This window comes from Mya arenaria, chromosome 5 (assembly GCF_026914265.1).
Source record: "Mya arenaria isolate MELC-2E11 chromosome 5, ASM2691426v1".
In the NCBI taxonomy this organism is placed as follows: domain Eukaryota; kingdom Metazoa; phylum Mollusca; class Bivalvia; order Myida; family Myidae; genus Mya; species Mya arenaria.
The window spans coordinates 52582329-52606840 of record NC_069126.1 but is presented as its reverse complement, the minus strand read 5'-3'; the positions used below and the strand labels follow the sequence as shown (position 1 = coordinate 52606840).

At 32.4% G+C, this 24512-nt stretch overlaps 1 protein-coding gene across 1 annotated transcript in view; it reads left to right on the top strand.

Annotated features, from left to right (window-relative positions):
• The window catches only part of LOC128233506 (hemicentin-1-like), a 52513-nt gene that overhangs the window by 1564 nt on the left and 26437 nt on the right, over positions 1 to 24512 (top strand). Inside the window, exons 2-4 of the mRNA XM_052947206.1 lie at positions 8870 to 9217; positions 16083 to 16427; positions 20449 to 20745. Of these exons, the coding sequence (XP_052803166.1) occupies positions 8870 to 9217; positions 16083 to 16427; positions 20449 to 20745 (990 nt within the window). The remainder of the gene's footprint in view (positions 1 to 8869; positions 9218 to 16082; positions 16428 to 20448; positions 20746 to 24512) is intronic.

The window sequence follows — 24512 nt, the reverse complement described above, 5'->3', positions numbered from 1 at the left end:
TACTGAACACTTAAAATAATTTCGTTGTGCATTAAATGAATATATACCAGAAAAGCAATACTAAATCAAGTCCAAAATGTATAATAACATGAAGAACACGCCTTTATGAATATCTTCATAACAAATCAGAGTACATGTAAACAATAATCATTAATATCATTAGTATCAAATGTGTCTAGTTTAAAGTGTGTTTTCATTTGCATTAAATTACATTGTAATATATACCAGAAAAGCAATTATAAAAATCCTTAAATGTATAAGAAACTGAATACAATAAAGAATAAAACCCATTTATGAATATCTCCAAAACAACTCAGAGGTCACCTAAACAATAATCATTCATATAATTAGTATCAAATGTGTCTAGTTTTTGTGTGTCTGTTCATTATCTTTGTATGAGCATCTTTAAAGTGAAACTCTTATTTGAAATCAATACATATAATTGTATTTATAACACACATCAAATTGAATGATAAAGCAATAACTACTTACTAAATAATGCATTTACTGAAATATTGTTTACTGATAACAAGCTTGCGACCCTGTTTATAATAGCAGAAAGCATGACACATATTAAATGATTGGTGATTGCTAAAACATTTACTGTGGTCTACTATAGTATCACAAGGCAGAAATGTCATGTTTTATGTTCATTTTTATTAGCAAATTGAACTCAAGATCCTTCAATAGAAACATTGTTGTTGACATCTATCAACCCATTTTTAAAAAAAATCAAAACAATAAAATTAATTGTGATAAGTCTTATTTGGGAGTAAGAGTGCATCTTTGAAAATAGTGTGTGTGTTTTTTTCACTTAAATATGTAACCAATTCAATTTGACAAATGAGACAAAATTTAGGAAATAGAAGTAGTAATTGTACATAATACAAAACAACAACAAAAATTGAAAACGCTCAATATGACAGGAAAACTATATGAAAACACAAATCCTTAAAGGCCATAATTATTTAAACTGAATTAAGTTATAAGTAATACACACTTTTATAAAGCTTTTACCGACAACATAGTTATTATCATGGCACAATATGGGACTTTTATCCAAATTTTGAAGACTTTTTACCGTGAATTAAAAATATTTTGTCTATATTTGATTTTTTTTCACATTATCAGAGATTATGAAATAAACACAACAGTTTCTGGTAAAATAAACTTCAGTTAACAGAAAAATTAAGTTCAACCGAACAAATTATTGATACACATGGAAAAAAATCATTTTGATTGATCTTGTGAGTCTTCGGAACAGAGCAGTATTTCGATGTTTGAAAATATATAGCAGTTTTATAAATTCATAAAAAAGTTAATAATAAGACAACCTGCTGAAATCATTTTAAATATTTTCTATGATGTCTAATGAACAATTTAAAAGACAATTTATGATAGTTTACCGTTCAGTTTTGAAGAAAATATACATAATGTCATGTTACTATACATTTTTATAACTAATAAAATGCTTCAAAATCAACCTTTTTCTTGTAAAAATTGATAAAGCTTAATTGGACTTATTCATAAAATGTCATCATTCAAATAAATGAATTTTAGTTATGATACTAACTCAGAATTCAGATTTAAAAACAATGAATGTACTTTTAAATGTAAATTAAAATATGTAAAGAAACAAGAACACTAAGTAGGCGATAAAGCCCCTCCAAAAATGTCAGAGTGAAAGTTCTCAACTAATGTCTTTTTAATATTATAACATGTAAACAGTCTCTGTTGGTAATCGATGTCTTTTTGTTTTATTTAGTCAATGGTATTCTAACATTTAGAATTTTTCACAATAATTCTTCACTCTTCAACATTTGAAGTTTGGTTTGTTCCCATGCGTTTGTACTTGTAGTGTGTTCACAGATGAAAATTACTCAATTGTGAATCAATGCTGATTTGGTTTCCATGCCCTTTCAGGTTCTTTAACCATCTAGAATGTTTAGTGCTGTAAAAGAAAAAAAAAGTACTTTCTAACTAATTTGTATAGATAATAATACTGTCATACATATACAAAATAAAATATAAACAGTTTAATATTTCTCAACATTATTTAAAAACAACAACAATAAGCTGATACATACATGTATATAATATAAAGAAAATTACTAAATTTATCAATAAAATTCATCATCACCACCACCATCACCACCACCACCACCACCACCACCACCACTGGATTATTGAATACAGTGAGTTTATAAAACAACTCAAATATGTTTCATATGAAATACTCACATCATCTCTATCAGATGTGACTGCCTTGTGGATAGACATGGATGTCAAATCTGTCTCAATGATCCAACAGAGTATTTAATGCAGGCTGGAATTCTTCATATAATAGTAATATTCAGTCATTTTCCTGCCTGAAAGAAATTAGACTTCTGATTATCAACCAACAGAAACTACAACCGTAAAATACAAATGCACATGTATTAATTATACATTCTGCACTAATATCCGTTTTAGCCAAGAGTAAGGGTTGGTAGGCACAAATGTGTAGTTGTTGTGCATATGGTTGATAATGATTCACAACAGTATGGCGTTCAACGAGACTTACACCAAGCAAATGAATGTCGCTTGTGTCCAAGCTGTCGTGGCTTCCAGCCCGAAACCATGTACATCTTTTAATACAGGTTTATTTTGAAAATATGCAGTTTGTAAACAAATAATGGGTATTTTTAAGTCTAATATTTTTCTAAGATAAAACAATCAAATAAAAGATTACATACTCATATCATATACATAAATGATGTACATAAGTACATTTAAAAATATGTAACATGTACATAATGCACCAGTCAATTGTAACCACGGCCCCTCAGGTCTGGGGATATGCCGGGGATAGCCGGGGAAATGGGCTGTGTTTTTACCTTTCAGGTGGCCTCGCAGTGCCGGGTGAATGCGGTGGTTTTGTCTTTGAGCAAATTATAGCAAGGAATATGCCTTACCTAGGCTCCCTGGGGTACGGGGGCATATGGCGAGGATTTGACCATCAGTTCGTCCCCGCAGGACGAGGATGTTACCCGGGGTTGGCTGGACCGAAAGTCAAAGTCCCAGCTATTCCTCGGACCTGTTGGGGCGTGGTTACAATTGACTGCTGCATTATAAGTAGACGTAAAGTATGTAACATGTATATTTATAGAACAACGCTGTCTTAACATTTAGCAAATAAAAATGATTTAAGAATTCCAAAGATAAATTAAAAAACAAACATTTTTGAACACATAAACGTACACAACTACTCAAGGATACTTACATGATTAGCCCTTTGATACGAATATCCCAGTTCCATGCTGATTGTTGACATTAGTTTTTTCGACAGAAAATCTTCTCTTACGCGTATAATTCACTTATAATCCATGTTTTACTGTAATGACTCAAATTGTTAGGTGTATCGTAATCAACTGTCAGTGTGCACTTTTAGTGTTTACTTATTTTAAACGCATATTCATGAGAAAACTTCTCCGAGTTTCTAACTATTAATCAACGATGTAGAAATTCCATTATTGACCTATGAATAGCGGGGAAATACCTTCTGGTTCTAAAAATAGCAACATCCGGATATGTGTAGTGTTCTAAAAATAAAACAACTCGGGGGCAATCGTACTAAAATTTTACTAATGTCACCTTCAACACATTAACAAATAAAGTTAGGTGAACATTTAATTCCAATATCGATTAAATTAAAGAAAACAGCTTACCTCATGGTTTATTAATGCAGTAAACATAACAAAACAACATGAAACATAATTATTCCCATTCACATAATTACCGGTCCACACATTTTACATTTCATTCGGAACTCCTCCGAATGTTTACATTTACGGCACATGATATTACAGGTAACCAATCGGAAAACGTAAACGAATCGGGAACAGTTATTAAACTTATTTGTCTTCCGATATAATGTTTTGAAGATAAATTGAAGACAATCTGTTCAACCATAAATAGCATTTTTAACACCCATGCAATCGCCATCCATTTGCATTTTTAATCATAATAAAATAACTCTTAAACCTAACTGTCAATCAACTTAAAAACCGCTCCTACCACTAACTAAAATAAATTCCCATTCCATAATAGGCGCGCACTTCAGTGCGGCGCCAATAAAAATGGTCTCGAATTTGTTTTAAATATATAATTGTCATATCAGACAAGGCAAAATTTTTATTCATTTTTAACATTTATTTATTTATTACAGAAACACTTTATAGGCACAAAATATGCATCTTAGATGTTACAACTTATATATTTCGGCAATGGATGCTTTACATCAATTATCAAAACATGTCAAGAAAATGTAAAATTATCTTATTATTATATATATATTTATATATATGACCTTAAAGGTAAACTCAAACCGAAAGTAAGATGGTGTTAAAACCCGGTACCTGGTATCACTTTCCGGTGATTACCGGATATTATCAGATGACAAATTTTGGTATCAAATGAACCTTTATTGCCTATTGAAGGCATACTTATCGGATAAAGATTTCTGTTTTGCAGTTTCTTTTATTACAATAAGATTATCCAAGTGTCATCCTTAAATAGCTACGGGCCATATAATCAAAATTTCAAAAATTGAGGGTACGAAATGACTACATTAATGTATCGGCTTTTAAAAGATCAAAACACATTTTCATTGTATTAATTAAATCATTTAGTGTTATAATATTTTCAAATCTATTTCCTAATTGTCACATTAAAACACACACACAAACAACAAACAATAATTATTAAATTAAAAGCTACTGTACTTAAGATTACAGTAAGTTAAGAGTGTTTAATTTTAACCGGACTGTCTAACTATTGATACATGTTAAATATGTGTTAAAAGTCATATTAGATTTTTATGGACATTGATACCTGGCCTATCGATACCGACATTTCTTCTTTCTTATATTACCCGGTACCGACTGTGACGAAAAACGCGATATCAACATAATCCGGATCCATAAAATGTGATACCGGCTTTTCCTAATATATATACAAGGTATCGGGTTTTAGCACCACCACCGGAAGTATCTTAACTGAAATTCCTGCGATTTGATTGGATGATGGATTATCGTGTGAGCCTAAGTAATTGTTTGTTTACGTACAGTTCTAACATTTTATCATTGATACTGTTATATGTAATGAATTGTCCCTACCTTTTCAAGTTTACCAATTTATTATAAATCAGATTATTTTGAATAAGAAAAACATCCTCCGAAACTTTTTTCTGAGCTTTGCTGAATCGGGTCTTAAGGTTCGTAAACCAAGCTGTAAAAAACAGTTGCTTACGATTTCAAGGGCGAGTTATTAAATACCAATTAAATGTGTCCAATGGTTTGTAATAACGATATAAGACATACGTTTTTTGTATGTTGATGATTATTTTACAATAATAATTTGGCTGGTCCATTTTGATTACGTGATCCTACCATGGTACAACATTGAGACCTATCCCAAACGGATGTCGCGTTTCCACGCGACGTTAACAATTTATCCTAAAGCTACATGATCAAGCATGCTTAACATCAACTCTAAATTTTGTAAAACTATGTTGGTGATATTATCAGGTAATTAATTCCAAGGACAACAACTTAGCGACAGAATAACTTTAACACAAATCCTTTAACTCTGCAAACAGCAAGTGCACCTTTTTATCAAAGAACTGCATGAATAGAGATTGTCTTTGGAAATAAAACATTCTCCCACATTACCTGGAGCCAGACCATAATTTACCGTAAAAACATGGCACATAATAATTTGATAAACTCTCTCACCAACTGGTAACCTGTTTACAGACTAAACTTTCCTAAGTAAGATCTACAATCAAGCTTAAGTACAAATCTTATTGTATGTAGTGTGTAGTTTATTGAAAAGGCCTGAGTAAGACCACGAAACCATTTTGAACAACCCTTATCATAATTACATTGGGCAAGAACGTTCTTTGCATGTCGAGTTAAATAAAAATGTCTTGAGGAACAGGAACCTTAACCTCTAATCATCCATTTCATTAAATGACAAATTCTGATCCAATGTAGCCCGAAGGTATATTTGACAGAACATGTGGGTTCAACAATATTGACTTAAAGTTAATTTAAAAAACAATTTTTAAGATAGAATTTTTCCACAAGATGTGATAGCACATGGGCTTTCGCGAGTAAGACGTATTTAAAAGGATATCGCGTTTTGTATTTCACAAAAGTATTTATTCATTTATACCTTTAAATCAATGCTTGAGTACATGGATACCAAACATTTGTGTTATTGTATATACATAATATGACCTTTTTAAAATAGTCAGATGTAGATTGTACTTTACGGGATGATAAATGCTTTATAACATCAAACGAATGCAATATATCATATTAAAAGCAAACTAATCGAAATGTTTTCCGTAGAATGAATTCACATATGTTTGATATAAACAATTTATTCATCAATCTTATTTCATATGTTGCGACCCATAATCGTGAATGTTTATATCCTGATTTAGATTTTCTTCCAAACGGTGATTCATTTATTAACAACGTAGACCATTTATGCAAGATAACATTTTGTTAACATAAACTAAATCTTATGCGTCCGAACGGCTTGATTATCAAATTTTATATGATATTAAATAGAGTTACGTATTTGCCATTATTACCTGTTACAATGTTTTATAACACATTCTAAATAGGTTTATGTTTCATATGTGATCAATATTACTTTATTTTCTTATGTTAATGTCTATATTAAAGTTCTGTTTTTATCAACGTCATTGGTTTTCCCGCTAAACCCATTTACATTTAAAATATGTTAATATAATGGTATACACCTTTGCAATTAAAATTTGTAAGGGAAACAGCTTTTTTACATGTTACTCATACAGAAACTGGACAGGGACAGTGTACCTACCTCAAAATCTTGCTCAAAGCGTATCTATTGTAAGAATGACCAATGATTTACTCAGACAGAATTAATGAAAACAAGTAAACAGCGCACGATTTATCTTCTTCTTTTTTATTGTCCAATGGGATGACCGTCTGAGCATACATTTGTTGTAAACAGTTATAATGATTCGAATTACGAATCGTTTATATGGTTACATATTAGTTGCATTATTGTTATGATTGGTGCTCAGTAACGACCAAGTAAGGCTTCAGCACCAGCAAGCCGTGGTATAACGAGTGTATGTACCACCATGTCAATGACAACTTTCAGTCACTAGCGTTTAGTATAAATAAATGCGGTTGAAGTTTATCCGAATGATATTTTAAAATGACTATTTACCATTTCCGATATTGTAGTAGGCTTATAGAATGCCAATACTGCATTGGAAAACATTTATAATCAATCAGTTTGTGTTGAGCAAATTATTATAGCACAAATAAGTTAGAGCGTTCTAATAGCCATATTTTTTTTAAGCCCCCCCCCCCCTCCACGTAGACTCAAGTTCCTGTGAGTTAGTGTGTCTAGGGTATGGTTTATTTGTGGTGTTTGTATTTCTATTTGTGATGCAATTTTGTTTTTGGTGTTGTATTTGTGTTAATGGCGTTTATATGTTTGTTTCTTTAGTTCATTGCCGTTCGGGCCCTTGCCATCTGCCCCTAAACATGGTGTGTCCTTTTTTAATTTTCGACCAAAAGGGCGTTTTCATTGTACTAATAGTAAATGTAGCATAGTGTTGTAATGTTCGTTGTTATTTCAGTAGTGGTAGTGGTAGTGGTAGTGGTCGTGGTTGTGGTCGTCGTAGCGGTAGGTGGTAGTGGTAGTGGTAGTAGAAGTAGTAGTATTGTCCTTTGAGTTTCTTGATAATACGTGTAACTGGATGGATGCAATGACAGTTTTTCATATTTACTGGGGGGTTTTCATAATCCTGATCTATGTATAGAATATGAATTAATAAATTCAATGTTTTTCAGGTATGGTTGTTTTCTCTTCGTATTCTTATTGGTTTGCAAATAAAGTGCATCTTCAATGTAAAGTGCACATTTGCGAATGGCTTACTAGTAAATAAGTGTATATTATATTATACTGTACCAATAAGACTCATGTTTAATATACTCAGGTCATCTAAATCCGATTGTAAAAACATTTTTGAGAAAAAAAACATGTATACATTTCCTCGTGATTTAATTATACAATGTTTTTAAGCTTACAAGTTTTACTAAACACTAATTGCATTCATATTTCATAGTTAATGAAGATGTAGATTTGTATTTGTAAGAGATTGGTACTTTGGCAAACAGGAACCTCAATATATCAAGATATTTCAACAGCATATCACGATACGTTTCGCAATATATCGGTTTGAGAAAGGTACTGCCTTAAAATATAACTTTACTTTGTATATAAGTTAAGATATTTGCTTTTTCACAATATGTTTTGATGTGAATATGCTAAATACGGTGTATTTATTCTTCTTTGGTTATATGGCAGTTTTGCGGTCTGCTTTGTCGCAAGCTAATATACACGCAACAAAGACAATAGCTAATCTAATAAAACCATATAACGCTACAAAACTACTCTTAATACACAATTGTTTGTTAACGTCCAACTATCAAATAAAAGGTTTGCCCGTTAGTCAGTGACTTAAAATATTAAACAACATAAACGCTAAAATCATCGCAGCCAGACACTTTTTAAAATTACAGGAATTTACATTTAACCATGACGTATATCGATCGCAAATTCAAATAATTGTGCTACGGCGTATCAAAGCCAAACAATGGAACCACATTATACCGATGAAGTCATATTCAAACTACTGTTTATTGTTGGTTATAAATTGGTTCATCTGAGTTCAAAGTAAATGTTCGGGTCAATATAGAAATATATCGGTATATAGACCATGTGCTACAAACCGGTGTACATTGCTCTCCTATTTCAGAGGCTGTCACGTTAAACATGACATATATACCCAATCCAGCCCTGGAAAACTACACGGTGACAATAACATGCTCCTACACAGGACTGCAGACCGATGAGACAATAACACGCGTAAGCTGGAGTGTTAATGTTCCGAATGAAGTCTCGGTGACAAAAGGAAGGATTATCATGCCTGCCTGTACTCCTTTTGGTGTCATTGATGCTAGTCTGTACAGTGTTTCTTGTGGAGAGGGTTATTTCACATGGACAATCCTCAATGTCAGCAGGAATAGTGATCAGCATGTGTGGAGCAGTACAATTGTTACAACAGTTGACGTATACGAAAGAGACACAACACTTAATGTTCGAGGTAATTATTTAATTGAATTTACCCGTTTTTTTTCATATTTACATTTATCATTAACCTTTTCCTGATATGATGATGTACGAACACATTGTTTACAGATCAAAATACTTAATGATTTTATATATAAAAGGTTCTGTTAACCTTAGTTATAAAATTCCAGAGTTCTATCATTTAAGAAGTACACAAAAATAAAATAAGAGCATAAGCTTAAAGCAGCAATTGCTATCCGATAAAGAATTACCCACCTTTGTAAGAGGGATACTGTGAAATCATGACGAAAGGATCGCAACTTAGTACATGTGAAATTATACAGATTTTGATCGCATAAGATAATCGAAAGAGATATTAATGTGTTAGTGATGAGATTTTGCTTAATTAAATTGCATACATTCGAATCTTTAACGTTCTCCACCAATAATATCCCATCCCATGATTCCATTTCGTGTGATTCCTTGTATTTGAATACTCGATTCAGCTCAAAAGTAGTTAATCTGGCTTTAATTGTGAAAGCGGTAGTCTTGGTAAACATTTTACATTGCTGAGACAAAAGTGACACTCACTTATTAAGTCCTCAGAGTGTGGCTTTTTGGTATTACCTGTGTCTTGTCATGTATGGTGATGATTAAATTATATGTTTAAACTCTCGTTGTTAACACAATAAAAACGATAAGAAAATAAAGTATAGGATAGACAACGAGTGGACGTATCTATGACAAATATGCCCGAGCGTAGCGAGGCTATATATGTCATAGATACGTCCACCAGTGTCTATCCACTACGTGAACTAAAGCGAGGAGGTTTGGTTCTTGTTTTTCAATCTAAAGACCCATAAAATCCATATACCATTTAACTTTTCATACCGCAGACAATGCGTATTTTGATTTGGCTCAATCACGAATTTTCTATGGTTAGGAAATTAATGTTTACCGTATACATTGCAATGTAACAATTTTAACCTATTCCAAGGACGGAATGGTTTTTAAACGGGTGGTCGAAAAACTAAATTGAATTTTATTTTCTGCATTAATGTAATTGAGATCGACATGAAAGTATCTGTAATTTTTCTTTTACATCAAAAGGTTTCATGTTTTGACGTTTTCATCTTCAGATGTTTGAATAAAGCAAACCAAAAAATTGATTTGGTGTGGCTTTACAAAAAATGCACTTTAAGTTTAATTTGTAATTTGTGGAAAAAGATGTAATGATTTGGTAGTATTCTTAACTGTTGTTTGGATGTATAATTATCGCCATTGAACTAATTACCAACGCTAAGATTATCTAAAAAGAGAACAGCATCATGCACAAGTCAGTGTTTTTCGTAAATATGGCACGTTGGTTGATACAATGTGAGAGGAGTCTTTGGGGTATAAAGTTTACTTGATATTTATACATCGGACGATACACCGCAGTACACAAACACCAATGCCCCGACCCCTTCCTGGTGGGGGTAAAAGTGTTGTCGTAAACGACTTGAGTAAGGGTTTAGATTACTATACTTGTGTCATTATACTTCTCATATTACACGTTTAAGCGGAATTCGCCACGATCAATATTATGAAATTGCAATTGGCTCTGGGTCGTTTTTTTATTGTTCTTTATCTTATATACCCGCTGTTTACAATATTAAGGTTTCATTGAGACGAAACAGATACCTACAACCAAAACATGCTTTTAATTATAAAGTATATTCAATGATTATTATTAAACCATGAAAGACGTTTTAAAAATAGGTGCCTGATTAATTACAGATTATTTTTCTTGCCTATAAATACAGTTTCCTGCTTAACTGTTTTGCCGGTATATAGTGTTTTAGGAGCTGTATATATACTTCTAATTATACAAGGTGTATATGAAAAGAGAGCAATGAAATAGCGAATGCCGATTGGTTGGATTAGAGTGAGCGTGGTCTAAGATATAGTTCTTAAACATGCAGTCACAGCCCTAAAATAAGGCTGCAGATTATATAATAATTACTTGTCATAATTTTGTCGATGCAGACATGTCAAATTGTATTTAATGAGTATATCCCTGTGCTACAATATTGAAAATCGAAAACCTATAACCACCCCTCGACCTTCCCCACCCAGAACAAATTAGCCTCATTCAGACTTTTCTGTATGAACACCTAAAATGTATTGCCTGATATTTGCTTTACTGATAAGAGTTTGGTGTATTTTGTTCGCGGAAGATATTTGAAAGTTAGTTATATTGACCTTCGAAGTTCGGTCCCAAAACCAGTGGAATCAATGTACTTTCTAAAATCCAATTCATAATCATTCATGTTTGTTTCTCCAGTTGGTTAAGATAACCAGCTTTCATAACTTCAATTGTTACAGGTGCTTTGAGATAAAATATACTCTGATGCACAGCTAATAAAAGTATTATTTAAGTAACGCTGTATAAGTAATTTCTATAACAAAAGTTAATGCAAAATGCTAATTTCTGAACTAATTATATCTATTACGACAGCAAATCTTAGTGTTCGCCTAGATTTCACTTCTTATCTATGTTTTACTTTAATGGCTAAAGCCACACCAAATTAATAACTTCTTCACCAGATTTCCTGCACCAATTTCTTCAGAAAAGCAAAAAAAAAAAAAAATATTTTTTTTATCACTGGCGCCCGCACCTTTCCAAAAAAATAGTTATTTTTTTACGAGCGCTAATTTGTTAAGTAGAATGTAGCCTTTTCCCTTAAAACTGCGTTTTTCGATCGTAACAATTATCAAAGCACCAACTCAACCATGCAGCCGCTCTAATTAGAGTCAATGAACGATTTAGACCCGGATACAATTTGCAATAACAATAATTTGCAACATGAAAACATTTATTTCACTTCCTGATTCTTGAAAATTACGTGAACAAATGACAATTCTACCACCATTTAAAGTTTGATTAAATTTTGGACAAAGGTGTTTATTTTTATTTGGCTCCCGCTAAAAGTAAACGTATATATACTGGGCAAGAAGTGCTGAATTTTATCGTGAATGACAGTGATTATCCAAAGTTTGAATATGGTTCGGACATTTTTGACGGGAATTCGGATGACCGTTACAGTGAAAAGACGGTCCAATCGGTCCTCTATACCTACTACACCTGTCCAGGTAAAAACTTCAGGTATGTATTTTAACTTCTTTGTTGTTTTGCTGTTAATATAGCAAATATGATGTTTTTTTTGTATTATTTGTTTCCTTCAAAAATTATTATACATTTAATGATTTATAAAAGTTTGTTTTTATTTTGCTACAGATCAATGTATAGTGTTTATTTAATTCATATGCATGTACAGTAATAGAAAAATAAAGTTTGGCCAAGAAACGAGCACCACCTTTCTTGTGTTATCATCAAACTGTTTCAGTATTGCATACTACATTATACAACAATGAACATTTATGTATAATATTTTGCTTATTAAAATTTCAGATTCCTCCGACACAGCGGATCATGAAATTCCTGTCCCCATGAGGCAACGAGGGCGTGCTTGTGGTGGAGGCCTTGGTCGCCGATGAGTCAATGTTCGTGGACAGTAGGATGACGCTAAAAATTAACCTGACTGACATTCAAATGTGCTTCATGCAATCCCATGAGTTTAACCATTGACACAAAAACATCAAACAAGCCGGATTGTGTATATTTTGTAAATATCAGTCAAAAAGGATAAAAAAGGTGTCAGACTGTGTGCTTGGAAAAAGGTATTAATCACACTTTGTGTTGCCAATAAATGTTTGTAGATTTTTTAGATGTTCATGTGTATATTTAAACTATATATGGAAATCATTCAAGTGTTAAATATTTATACTGATAGGTTTTTGTCTATGAAAAAATATTGCATATTCTTGTATTTTCTTGAAATATTGTTTTGCTATATATGAAAATTGACACAATCAGTATTCAGAATTTGCAGTACAAAAGAAGTAAAAGTGTCTTTTGTATATATGTTTATGTTTTCTATTACTTGTCTAAATTTGAACAAGATATCAAAACAAATAAGGAAAATCTGCATGTTTAAAAATGATAGGCGTTTAATTCTGAGAAAGCATAAAACCAATCTGGCCCTGGCTGGAATTTTCTGGTGACATATTTTCAGCTGAAATGGTTAACAATACGGTGTAGGTTTTTTGTAAATTCTCTTCCAGAACTTAGATGGCTACCAAGGCCAATTGTGTAGTCAAAGCAAGAGTGATAGCTGTAGTTTATATTTGATTGCAAATGCCTAAATTCATTTTGTGAGTTATTCTTCAAGTCAACTTGTCTAGTCATTTCCATGGCATGAGATATAATAATGTATTTTAATAGATAATTATTTTTAACCAAGTTTTCATAAGGAAAAGTGGAAAACCTAGTTAATATATTTGGATATGCCATTGGGCAGGCAGGTGGTTGTGACCATTGGCGCTTGTGTCCAGGCTTTAACTTAGCCATGCAGACGGTATTTTGAAAAAAAAACTTTTCAAAAAGGTTAAAAAAAACTGGAAAACTGTGGTTTTGAGTTCTGTCATTTATGAAATAGTTTAAAGAAATACATTTGCTTGATCTAAAATAGCATTTGTTTGATCTCAAAACTAATATTTGTATAGAATTATCTTTTAGTGTTATCATTCTTTCACTGGATGTTATCCTTTGTACTGTTTACAATGTCATTGTTTAGTTAATAAGAGAATAAAATGTGAGCGAAAGTGAGTTAAATGACTATATATATATTGTTTTGCTCTTCGCTTGCTCCTCTTTTTTGCTAAATGCAAAACAAATATTTTTATTATTATTTCGCTCGCTCGCCCCATTATTTTTTGGAAAAAATCCGATGAACAAGTTGTCAATTTGGTGTGGCCTAAAACTTTCAGATGAATGCATATTAACTGTCATCGTGTTATTTTATTGTTTTCTTATTTTAAACGAATATTCTTGAGAAAAAAAACATCATCGAGTGTTAATACTTCAATGTAGAAATCCCATTTTTGAACTATCCAACGCGGGAAAATACCTTACAAATCTTATCTTACCTGTAATTAGAATAGCAACATCCGGTACATGCCGAATACGTCCGATTTTCGTCATGATTTGTGGTGAGTGGCGATATATATCGATTTTACCCGATGTTGTGGCGGTGTTTTTATTTTGGCCACATTTGATTTTATGTCATAACTTTATGAATTACCACAAACACAATTTTTCACTGTTTCTTTCTTTATTTATACCGTTTTAACTATTTTAATTCCAATAACAATTCACAGTAAATGTCCTAAATAGTGAATCGTAAGTAATGAATTTATTTCCAGTTAACACTTTCAAAATATTATAATCCAACAATTTGTCATACATCCATTTTATGATTGATAGTCCGATGTTATAAACCTTTTAAAATTACTTTTATTTAACTCCTTTTAATTAACTTTTAACTCTTTTTAATTCTAACTCTCCTCTAAACGCCTCACAAATACCTTTCATACTATTATTTACCGCCAAAACAAACATGAAGTGCCCGAGTATTGTGTGTAGCACGAATTCATGTGTTATTCGTGCCACTCCGCCGGAGCAATGCCACCGTTGAAATCATCGGTAGACTCATAGCGATTAGTTACAAGGTAAAAGGTGCAAATGAAAAATGTTATACTTAAACAATGTTACTGTAATATTAAAAAAAAGCTTAAGATAATACAAATTAAAGTTTAAACAAATGATAACCATATAACATCTGTATAACAGAAGAATTAATCTCAAAAGTATTGTATAATTAACTTACTCATATGAAAATAAAAGTCTGGTTTTTCGCGATGTTCGCGACAGATGTTACCAGGTTACATGGTGTATACCTTAAATGAAGGTAAATTCAGTCTTAATATTTGGAGAACATGTAAAACTAAAAACAACATGAAGTTAGAAATACTTATATAATCGTGTAAATGTTTATAATAATATTTGTTTATTTCTCCGTTCGTTTATCCATGCGTGCATCCGTTTGTTAAAGGGATTTGATCAATTTTAGCACCAAAAATGAGATTTCACTCTAATGCATCTACAATTATTTATATTATATTATAAATTTGATACCACAATTATAGAAAATACAATACATAACCTAGTTTAAGTGGGGAGCGAACCCACGTACATAAATAAGGAACATGATCTTATTCTTAAGTTGGGTTATATTTATTTTTTCTAAAGGAGAAATATAAATATTGATTCCACATACAATATTCTGTAAACGCCATTTTACGGACACTGTGTCTGCTTTTAAAATACTTCAATAATTTTCACATTTCATAGGCATTTTGAATTTAGTTATTACGGCGGCGAATGTGCAGGTTACTTCTACTACCAACGGTCGTTATTTCAGGAATTTGTCTTTTTTTCTGTCGTGTTATGTCCAGAAGTTAAACTGTGCTTAACGTTATTGTAAAGAGTTTTCAGTTTTTCTATGATTGTTTCGTAAAGGTCGTTTTTCAACTTTGATCAAGTATAAACAAAAACTCATGGCAAAGTTATATTTGTGTATCTAGAACATAATTTATCTTTTCCTGGAATACTCGCTATGTTCATTACAATGGCGTTTCTGCTACGACTTCCGGCAAATAACGTATAATAAAATCGTTTAAAAGAGTATGCGTGGTTTTTGGATGGAAAACCTTTTTAAGTGTAACCAGAGTGTGTGCGTAGTTGATGTATTTATACATAATTGAATTATTCCAAATTGTGTCATGTATATCAACAATTGCTATCATTTTTTTTTTCGGTTACTAAGATTTCATAAAATTATACTTAGCCGTGAAACTAAGCGGTCAGTCTTTACCAGTAAAACGTGTTTTGATTTATACGAATTGTCATATCAGCATTGCACCAAATGTAGAAGGTGCATTCAAATGCATTTCAGTTCCATACAGCATAACAGCTGTGAGCATGACAGCACCCCAAGACTCCTCAGTGACGGTCAACGCCGGTGATTCTACGACGTTCAAATGTAGGACGTCAGGTGGACTTCCCCAAGCCACAATCAAATGGTTTAAGGTGACAGGGGATACATGTTCTCAATCTGGAACAGAGATCACGTCTTCAGTCTCCAGCCCTTCTGTCAGTGTCGTCGAGGGTTTGAAGCAAGTAGAAAGTACCCTGACTTTCACCGCTTCAGGTACAGATAATGAACTAAGGATATGTTGCATTGCCAGTAATGTTGCCGGTAGGCAGAGCGTGTCTGGGACCAAACTGCTGAATGTCAGATGTAAGTTATATATCCAAAGAATGGTAAACTATATAATTTTATTTAACTGATCTTTTTTTTTTAAGTTTTCTTATAACATATAACTTTTTGAACTGATATTAATATATGTATATATATATATATATATATATATATATAAAGCCAACTTATACCATAAAAGTTTCTCGTAAAATTTAATCTATCCGATCGTATCGTTTCAAAAAGTTGAATGCCTTTTAAATGGTATTCGCATGAAGTATTTAAGTTTATTTCGCCATCTGGCATTTATTGCATTCCAAACACGGGTAGGTAATTTTATTCTAATTCTTTCTACTCAAGCTCATTGAAAGGCATCGAATTTATTTTAAGATAAACTACTTAAAACGGCAGAAAAAGTCCAAATGTACCAATCCTGCAGTAAGAAAGATTGGCGGTGCATTACAGAACGTTGCCAATAGCTTCTAAAAGAAATATAAAAAATATCGCAAAAACAAATCCATTAGCTTACGAATTATAACCGTTAATATTGTTTTTGTATGTATATAATGCAAGTAATTGACAGGAACGTTTAATTTCAAATGGCTCGGTAATGATTTAGGCCCGGCTTTTTTATTTGATCTTAGGCACATATTTTAAAAACAGAATTGGAGCGCTGGATTTGTATTTGTTTGTTTTGAAACAATATTTAAAACACAATCCAATAATGAGCTAACATTATGTGAAAATGACACGTTAATTAAAATATTTAACAAACACATACATAATTTAATATACATCAATAGCAATTAATATGGGATATTTGTTTATTTCAGTGTATCGTATCTTATTTCACTCCGGTAAAGTCTAGAAAAAGGGAGTTATTCACCGTAACCACATAATCATCTGGACTTTCACACAAATTGTAGATATTTTGACTCCCTAATACATTACTAACATCACTTGATAATATCAATCAACCAATCACGTATTTTTTATAGAAATATTTTATCAGACATTATATGAGACTCAATAATTGTTATATACTCATTTTTCTTTACTTATTTAATCCGAACTGGAACTGGTACCTTAAACCTATGCAATCTTTCTTAATTTCATGTTTGACAACATTTTTTTTCTGCTTCAAAAGTGACGTGCTTATAGTAAAAACACAAAGTTAGAAAAGCCTTCACAACTCAAAAAACGGAATAATTAGGGAATTTATAAAACTTTCTATATTTATGGTTTGCATTGAATTGAAGTAATATTTTTTCATTAATCTTTAGAACAAACTGGCATAAGACCACTTTAAGAGCATGTTTTTTCACTATGTAGTATATTCACAATGCAATTTTAAAATGCTAAGCGTATTAAGGGTCAATTACCCCACACAATTATGGTAATTTCAAAAAATTATGATCAGATTAGTAAGTTTTGTATCATATTTTTCTTATCTTATGAATCATTAAGGAAATTATATCATAAGCATGCCTGTGCTTTCAATATTGTGAGCAAAATAGTGCATTTTCCGATATATTAATATGCAAAAGAGTTTACTCATACATTGTATAAAATGATATACTGAACATAACCCATCCAATTTAAACAAACTGTTCGAATGAAATTTGAGTTATTTTCAAGTAGAGTATCATTTTTTTAGTTAGGTATGCATTACTTTCATTTATTTATAATGTGAATATACAAATGGTTGCCATGGCAACCAACATTCTCAATCCTTAAGCGGTGGTGTTTCCAGTTACTGTAATTTTTAAATCTGTTAACGTTTAAACAAGTATAAACAAACTTTAAATATTAAAAAGCAATATCATAAAATATTGTGACATCGATGTTGGGCATTCGGGAATACATTTGCTTTGATTATTGTTGATCGTATATGACGTCATAATAAAAGTACATTATTAAAAGGCACGAACCATTCAATTTTCCTAATAACCTTATACCTTTAGTTGTCAATTTACACAGAATATGTTTGGACAGCAAGTAAAGAAACGTCTAATGATATGGATTTAAATGTTAAAACAATTGGACCATTTAAAAACGTCACTATAAGTGCCGTCAAAAGACGGAATTCGTGATGTTATGAAACAGTGAGTCGTGTAATTGTCATTACTCGTCAAGACAATCCCTTTATAGAAATACAGTTTTGAAGAAAACAAATTATGGAGCTCATTTTTTTGCCTTTTTATTTTAACGAGTATTCCATTTGATGTAAGTATGCCAAAAAATTCAAAACGCGCGCTAGGGCTCATCAATTACATTATTTGATTTTTTGTATTGTTGAGTCAGATTATTTATTTCAAGAGAAGATTTTTTCCAAGTCATTTAATTGTCGAATGGATTTTATTTCAGAAGATCGCTTTGTTTATTATATTTTACAACTAATGGAAAAAATCGTGAAAAGTATGCAGGTCGACAGTTGACTTTCACCGAGTATTTAATAAAATGATCTAAAGCAGGATATCTGATAAATTGTTAGAAATCATAAATTAATGCTTGTGATTGACAAATCATGTATGCAATAACTCTATAAGTCGTCATTATCAAATCATCATAGTACTTGATGGTTTAAAGTGCATGTCAAAATCGGACCTCAAATGCATCGCCATTTTATTACCAGAGGTATACCCCTTAAACATTAAACCTCACAAATATTATAGCACCATGTTTGTCGCCAATAAGACCTCAGATGGTCTCATGCTTGTTATTCATTATTGCACAGTATGGACAGCAAAAATTCATGTTCTGGCCTTAACATTGTTTTATATCCATTGGAAAACAAAACAAATTAATAAACGTGTAGAACACTATGGAAAGGTGTATTGCGCATTCATTTTAAAGCCCATTTCATATTTGGAGCTTCGTGGTACTTTGTCGTTATACCTTGTTTAACAATTGATGTTAAATAAATAATTCAAACTATAAAGCCATGACAAGGTCATAGGCAATCATTAGGTGAATACAATATGGCTCTTTTGGTGAGCATTTCTTCTCTCCTTGTCACGGGCAACAACCGGTACTATATTCACAAAAAATGGCGGTACGTATCAAATTGCGGGTTCATATTAAACTGTGTCTACATATGTATTTTGGAACCTTACATAGTCTTTATTGATCTATTTAACTATTGAACTATATAAACTGGGTCGTGCTAGCACGATCATTACTGATCTGGAATATGCATATTAATCGTATGCACATTCATTGTCGTCAGTAGGAAATCGCGGCTTATTCTTTGTAACTTGATTCTATGGAAAAAACGTTTGCACAAGGTTGGCTTTCTTGTGGGAGTAAATACTTAAACGAAATTATTTTTAATCAATTTGTAACTTGTCACAGTCAAGATCGACAGTCAAATGAATCTTAAAGGTAAGACCAGCGTGATGACTCTATAACCTGACGACGTTTTCATTTTATCTCTTATATGAGTATTATTATGATACGTTAACCATTTCAGCCACAGTTTTGCCTACATACATAGATACATGTACTTGTTTGGAGTGTTGGTTAGCAATGGTTGGCGTTACCAACAAGAGGCATATCCAAAGCCGCGAAAAGCCGAACAAATCTATTTTTTATCTTTATATTTGGTTGATTTACATAAAAATTTACGATTGATGCGAGGTAACATTTAAATGATGATAATAGCATGATCTGATCTTCGTGAGCAGTATAGTACGTGTTATGGTACTTAACTCGTTCGTAGTAGCTCACACAGTATCAAGACACGTTTTGACATAGGATTTTATGTTGTATATATACGACCTTAGCACCGTATTAGGTGTATTAAACTGTCGAGGTAAAAGGAACCATGCTCACGTGGTATATATATACTACGCTCGTAAGGCAAGCCCTACAAAGTATCTTAAATAACAAAGATGATACCTTTATCAAAAGCAGACTTATGTTATCAAAGGATTCGTCAGTGACATGAAAAAAGTACGAAAACAAACAGCACATTTATTCTTACATGCAACAGTAGGCACGGCGAATCTAACATAGAGGTTCCTAACGATCACATATAAATTGAAAATTATACTGGTTTCAGACGCACCATCCGATCCTCCAGTTATCGAAGGATACGCCAGTGGCAGTACATACAGCATGATAGAAAACAGCACAGAAAGTATAACATGTAGCAGTACGGGCGGTAACCCACTGGCGACTCTAACCTGGAGCTGTTTCAACGGCCAGATCTCCAGTCCTACTGTACAAGGCAGTACGGTAAAAAGAGTTGTCCAGTTGACTGCGAGACGTAATGAGAACGCCAGCTGCACGTGTACAGCCTCACACGTTACCAGACCAAATCAGCCCCGGAATGCCTTCGTCAACGTTAACATATTGTGTAAGTGAATAAAATGTTATTACGTTTCTGTTATATTTAATCTTTGTTATTATCATTGTTCAAGTTAAACGTGAAATAAGACATATGCTTGAATCGATCAAAATGAATATTGCAATTACAATCATTCATAGAGAGCATGGTCTATGTCGATGTTTTAATAATATATCATTAGAGATCTGTATAAGACGTGTACCATTCAGATGCATGATAAATCATAACATCGAACGCATTTACTTATATTAATTCAACATGTCATATACTACAGAACAGATGCACGTACTATAAATATAAATACATACAAATAAAGAAATGCTTGTGCGTGAATGATTTAGTTTTCAATTAATAAATATAAGGATAATCTCGCATCGGGCGGGCGTTCGGGCGGCCGGGCGGCGTCAAACTCACTTATAAAACTGAAAAATTTCAGTAAGAGTTGACAAATCTTGACCAAACTTGGTTTATAGGAAGAGTTTATGGATATCTTTCATTGGATTTTGTTTGGGGTCCGTAGGGTCAAGGTCACTGTTACTAAAAATAGAGAAAAAAACGTTGGAACTGAATAACTTTAGTACGGGTTGGCATATCTTGAACAAACTTCGTCTATATGAGGAGTTAATGGATACCTTTCATTGGATTGCGTTTGGGATCCCTAGGATCAAGGTCAAGGTCACTGTTACTTAAAATAGAAAAAACGATTGAAACTAAATAACTTTAGTTAGGGTTGACATATCTTGACCAAGCTTGGTCTTTAGGAAAAGTCTATGGATACCTTTCATGGGATTGCGTTTGGGGTCCCTAGGGTCAAGGTTAAGGTCACTGTCAATAAAAAATAGAAAAACAATTGAAACTGAATAACTTTAGTTAGGGTCCACATACCTTAACCAAATTTGGTATAAAGGAAACATTTATGAGTGCGTTTAGGGTTCATAGGGTTAAGGTCAATGTCACTGTTACTAAAAATGGAAAAACAGTTGAAACTGAATAATTTTAGTCAGGGTCCACATGTCTTGACCAAACTTGGTATAATGAAAGAGTTTATGGAGAATTGTCATGGGATTGCGTTTGGGGTCCCTAGAGTCAAGGCCAGGGTCACTTTATTTAAAATAGGATTGACATATCTTGACCCAACTTGGTAAAAAGGAAGAGTTTATAGAAACCTTTCATGTGATTGTGTTTGGGGTCCCTATGGTTAAGGTCACTATTACTAAAAATAGAAAAACAGACACAGGCCGAAGTTCTTCTGTCAATCATTGAAAACCCGGTTGCGTCGCAGTGCGGCGTTTCTTGTTGAAAACATATATTACCATGTTTACAATGCAGATCTTTAACAACAGTAACCAATTCTTTATTTTGACATTAATTAACAGACATATCAAATATGTGTATGTTCTATATCATTGTCATAGTCAGCAATACTATACCAATATTTTAATAATTTAATATAGCGTGAGTTAAACAAGAGATAATATTATTAATCAGGTGATCGGGCTCAGACCAATTCTGCTGACCTCGGACAAATAACTCATCAAAAATTTCATCAACTAATTAATGTGTATTTTATTAATTAACTATTACGGTTGCTACGACATTTTGGTAAAAACATATGATTAAAAACATTATATATCTACCTTACCTTATTATTGAAGTTTATTTCCCTTCTTCATTCATGGATATTTCTTTTCTAAATTGGCCTCTGCTTGTTTTACATGAATTCATGATAGTGACATTGCACTGACTAATAAATAAAGCTAAAGGCACTGTTCAATCTTAGGAAACATGTATTTTCGTAATTATTTCGTAAATCGTCTTCCAAAAGCTAATTTTTTACCGGTTTTCAAATAATGTAGATGATTGTCTTAAAATGCACAAACCTGTTAAACGAAACTGTTATAACAAACCGTATAATAGGTTGAAGTATTTCATTGGCTACTTATTCAAATCTATATTCTACACAAGGCGCAGAATGTTTTAGAAAACAGTCGGTAAAGTAGAAAAAAGGGCTGAAGATTTTAATAATTTACAGTACTCTCGTATTAATACGAGTGTTGACAGACAATGAAAATGCATTATTCCTCTATACTTTTAGAATTTAGAAGCCAAAACACGTATAAAAGACTTTTTCCATATTGGGCGAGATTTTGAATATAGTTTCGTAAATGTTTATATATAAGAACAATCACTATTTCAGTATTGAGTCAAATTAAGAATTGCGAGATCAATGTTATTATCGGGAATATGAACGCAATTGGGTGGTCAAAGTACGCGTGGAGTCTCCACACACTTTAACCATCCCAACTGCGTTTATACCCCGATAATGACATATATTCCGCAAATAAGTACTTACATTTACACCAATAGTTCATTACTTCATTTAAGAGTTGTTTAAAATATACTTCATTTCATTTAAGAAAACCTCTCAGATACCCTTTCCATCCCATTCTGTAAATAGAATCAGCCGGCCATAACCGGAAACAGTTTATCAAATGACGTCACAATAACGCGGGAAAAGATCAAACACTTGAAATTCCTTTTAAACAAACAATTGAAACATTTATGGCAACAATACATTTAAAATATTATATATTGACACTTTCTGAAAGTTTGTTTTATTTTTAAGGGACCTGCTGAGAATTTCCATGTATATTGCTATGCGATTATAAGCGATCCGAACATATCCGAATATGTTGCGTTCATCGGATGATAACTGCAAAGGCATGGAAGTTGGGGTGTAAATATTATGTAATAGTTAATAAATACGTTATAAATTGCGCATTTAGATATAGCAATGCGTTGGATTCGTTATTTTTTTCCGAACCCTAACCTCAGATCCACAACTTAATATTGAACCAACAATAAAGTAAAAAAGATAACTGCCGAAATTAAATAGTTTTCAGCATTCTCATATAAGGGCGAGTTTCTACAGCCGTTGAAAATGATTTATTCCTCGAATCCCGTATTTTGCGAGTTTAGTAGCCAATCAATACGGCAGAAACTCGTATAAATTGACTTTTGTCCGTATTTGGCAATTTCTGGAATTTATTGTCGTCATTAGTTATGTATTAAGCAATGCTTATTTCAGTCTAGCATCAAGTATGTAATAGTTAATTAATGACGCTATATATTGCACAATTAGATATACAGCAGTATATATAGCAGTACGTTGGATTCGTTGATTTTTTTCCGAATCACCAACTGTCAGAACCATAACCTAAAACTGAACCAACAAAAGCATCATATGATTAATATAAAATGTTTGTCTTCCAAGCATTAGTTATTTTAATTAGCTCATAACACAGTACGTGCAACAATGGTTTCCCCAGTTCTGTGTTCAGTGCAAGTGTAATGAAAAACAGTCCCAAATGATTATAATCTTTGACAATATCTAGGGTATTGTTTTATATGTATTTTCTTTTCTTAACATCACCTCAGTTGCGAAATACCATATTGAACAACCTTCACTTTGTGTTTACTCATCCCGGATTCCGCAAACTCAAGTAACCTTTCATTTTCGATGCAGCCGAAACTTGGCCTATATTTTAATTTGAAGGCTTCACTAAGGTATGATTTTGGTATATTTTGTATGTAAAATGTGTTTGAGGTTAATCATATTGACACCTATGTGGGTTTGTTTGCAGAAAAAAAACGCCCGTGTTCTTTAACCCCAGCCTTTGGAAAGCTGGCGGAAAATTCCGCATTGTTTCAATTATCCAGGATAAGTCAGCTTATATCATGGAAAGCATTATTCTTCGACACCGGAAGTGAATTTA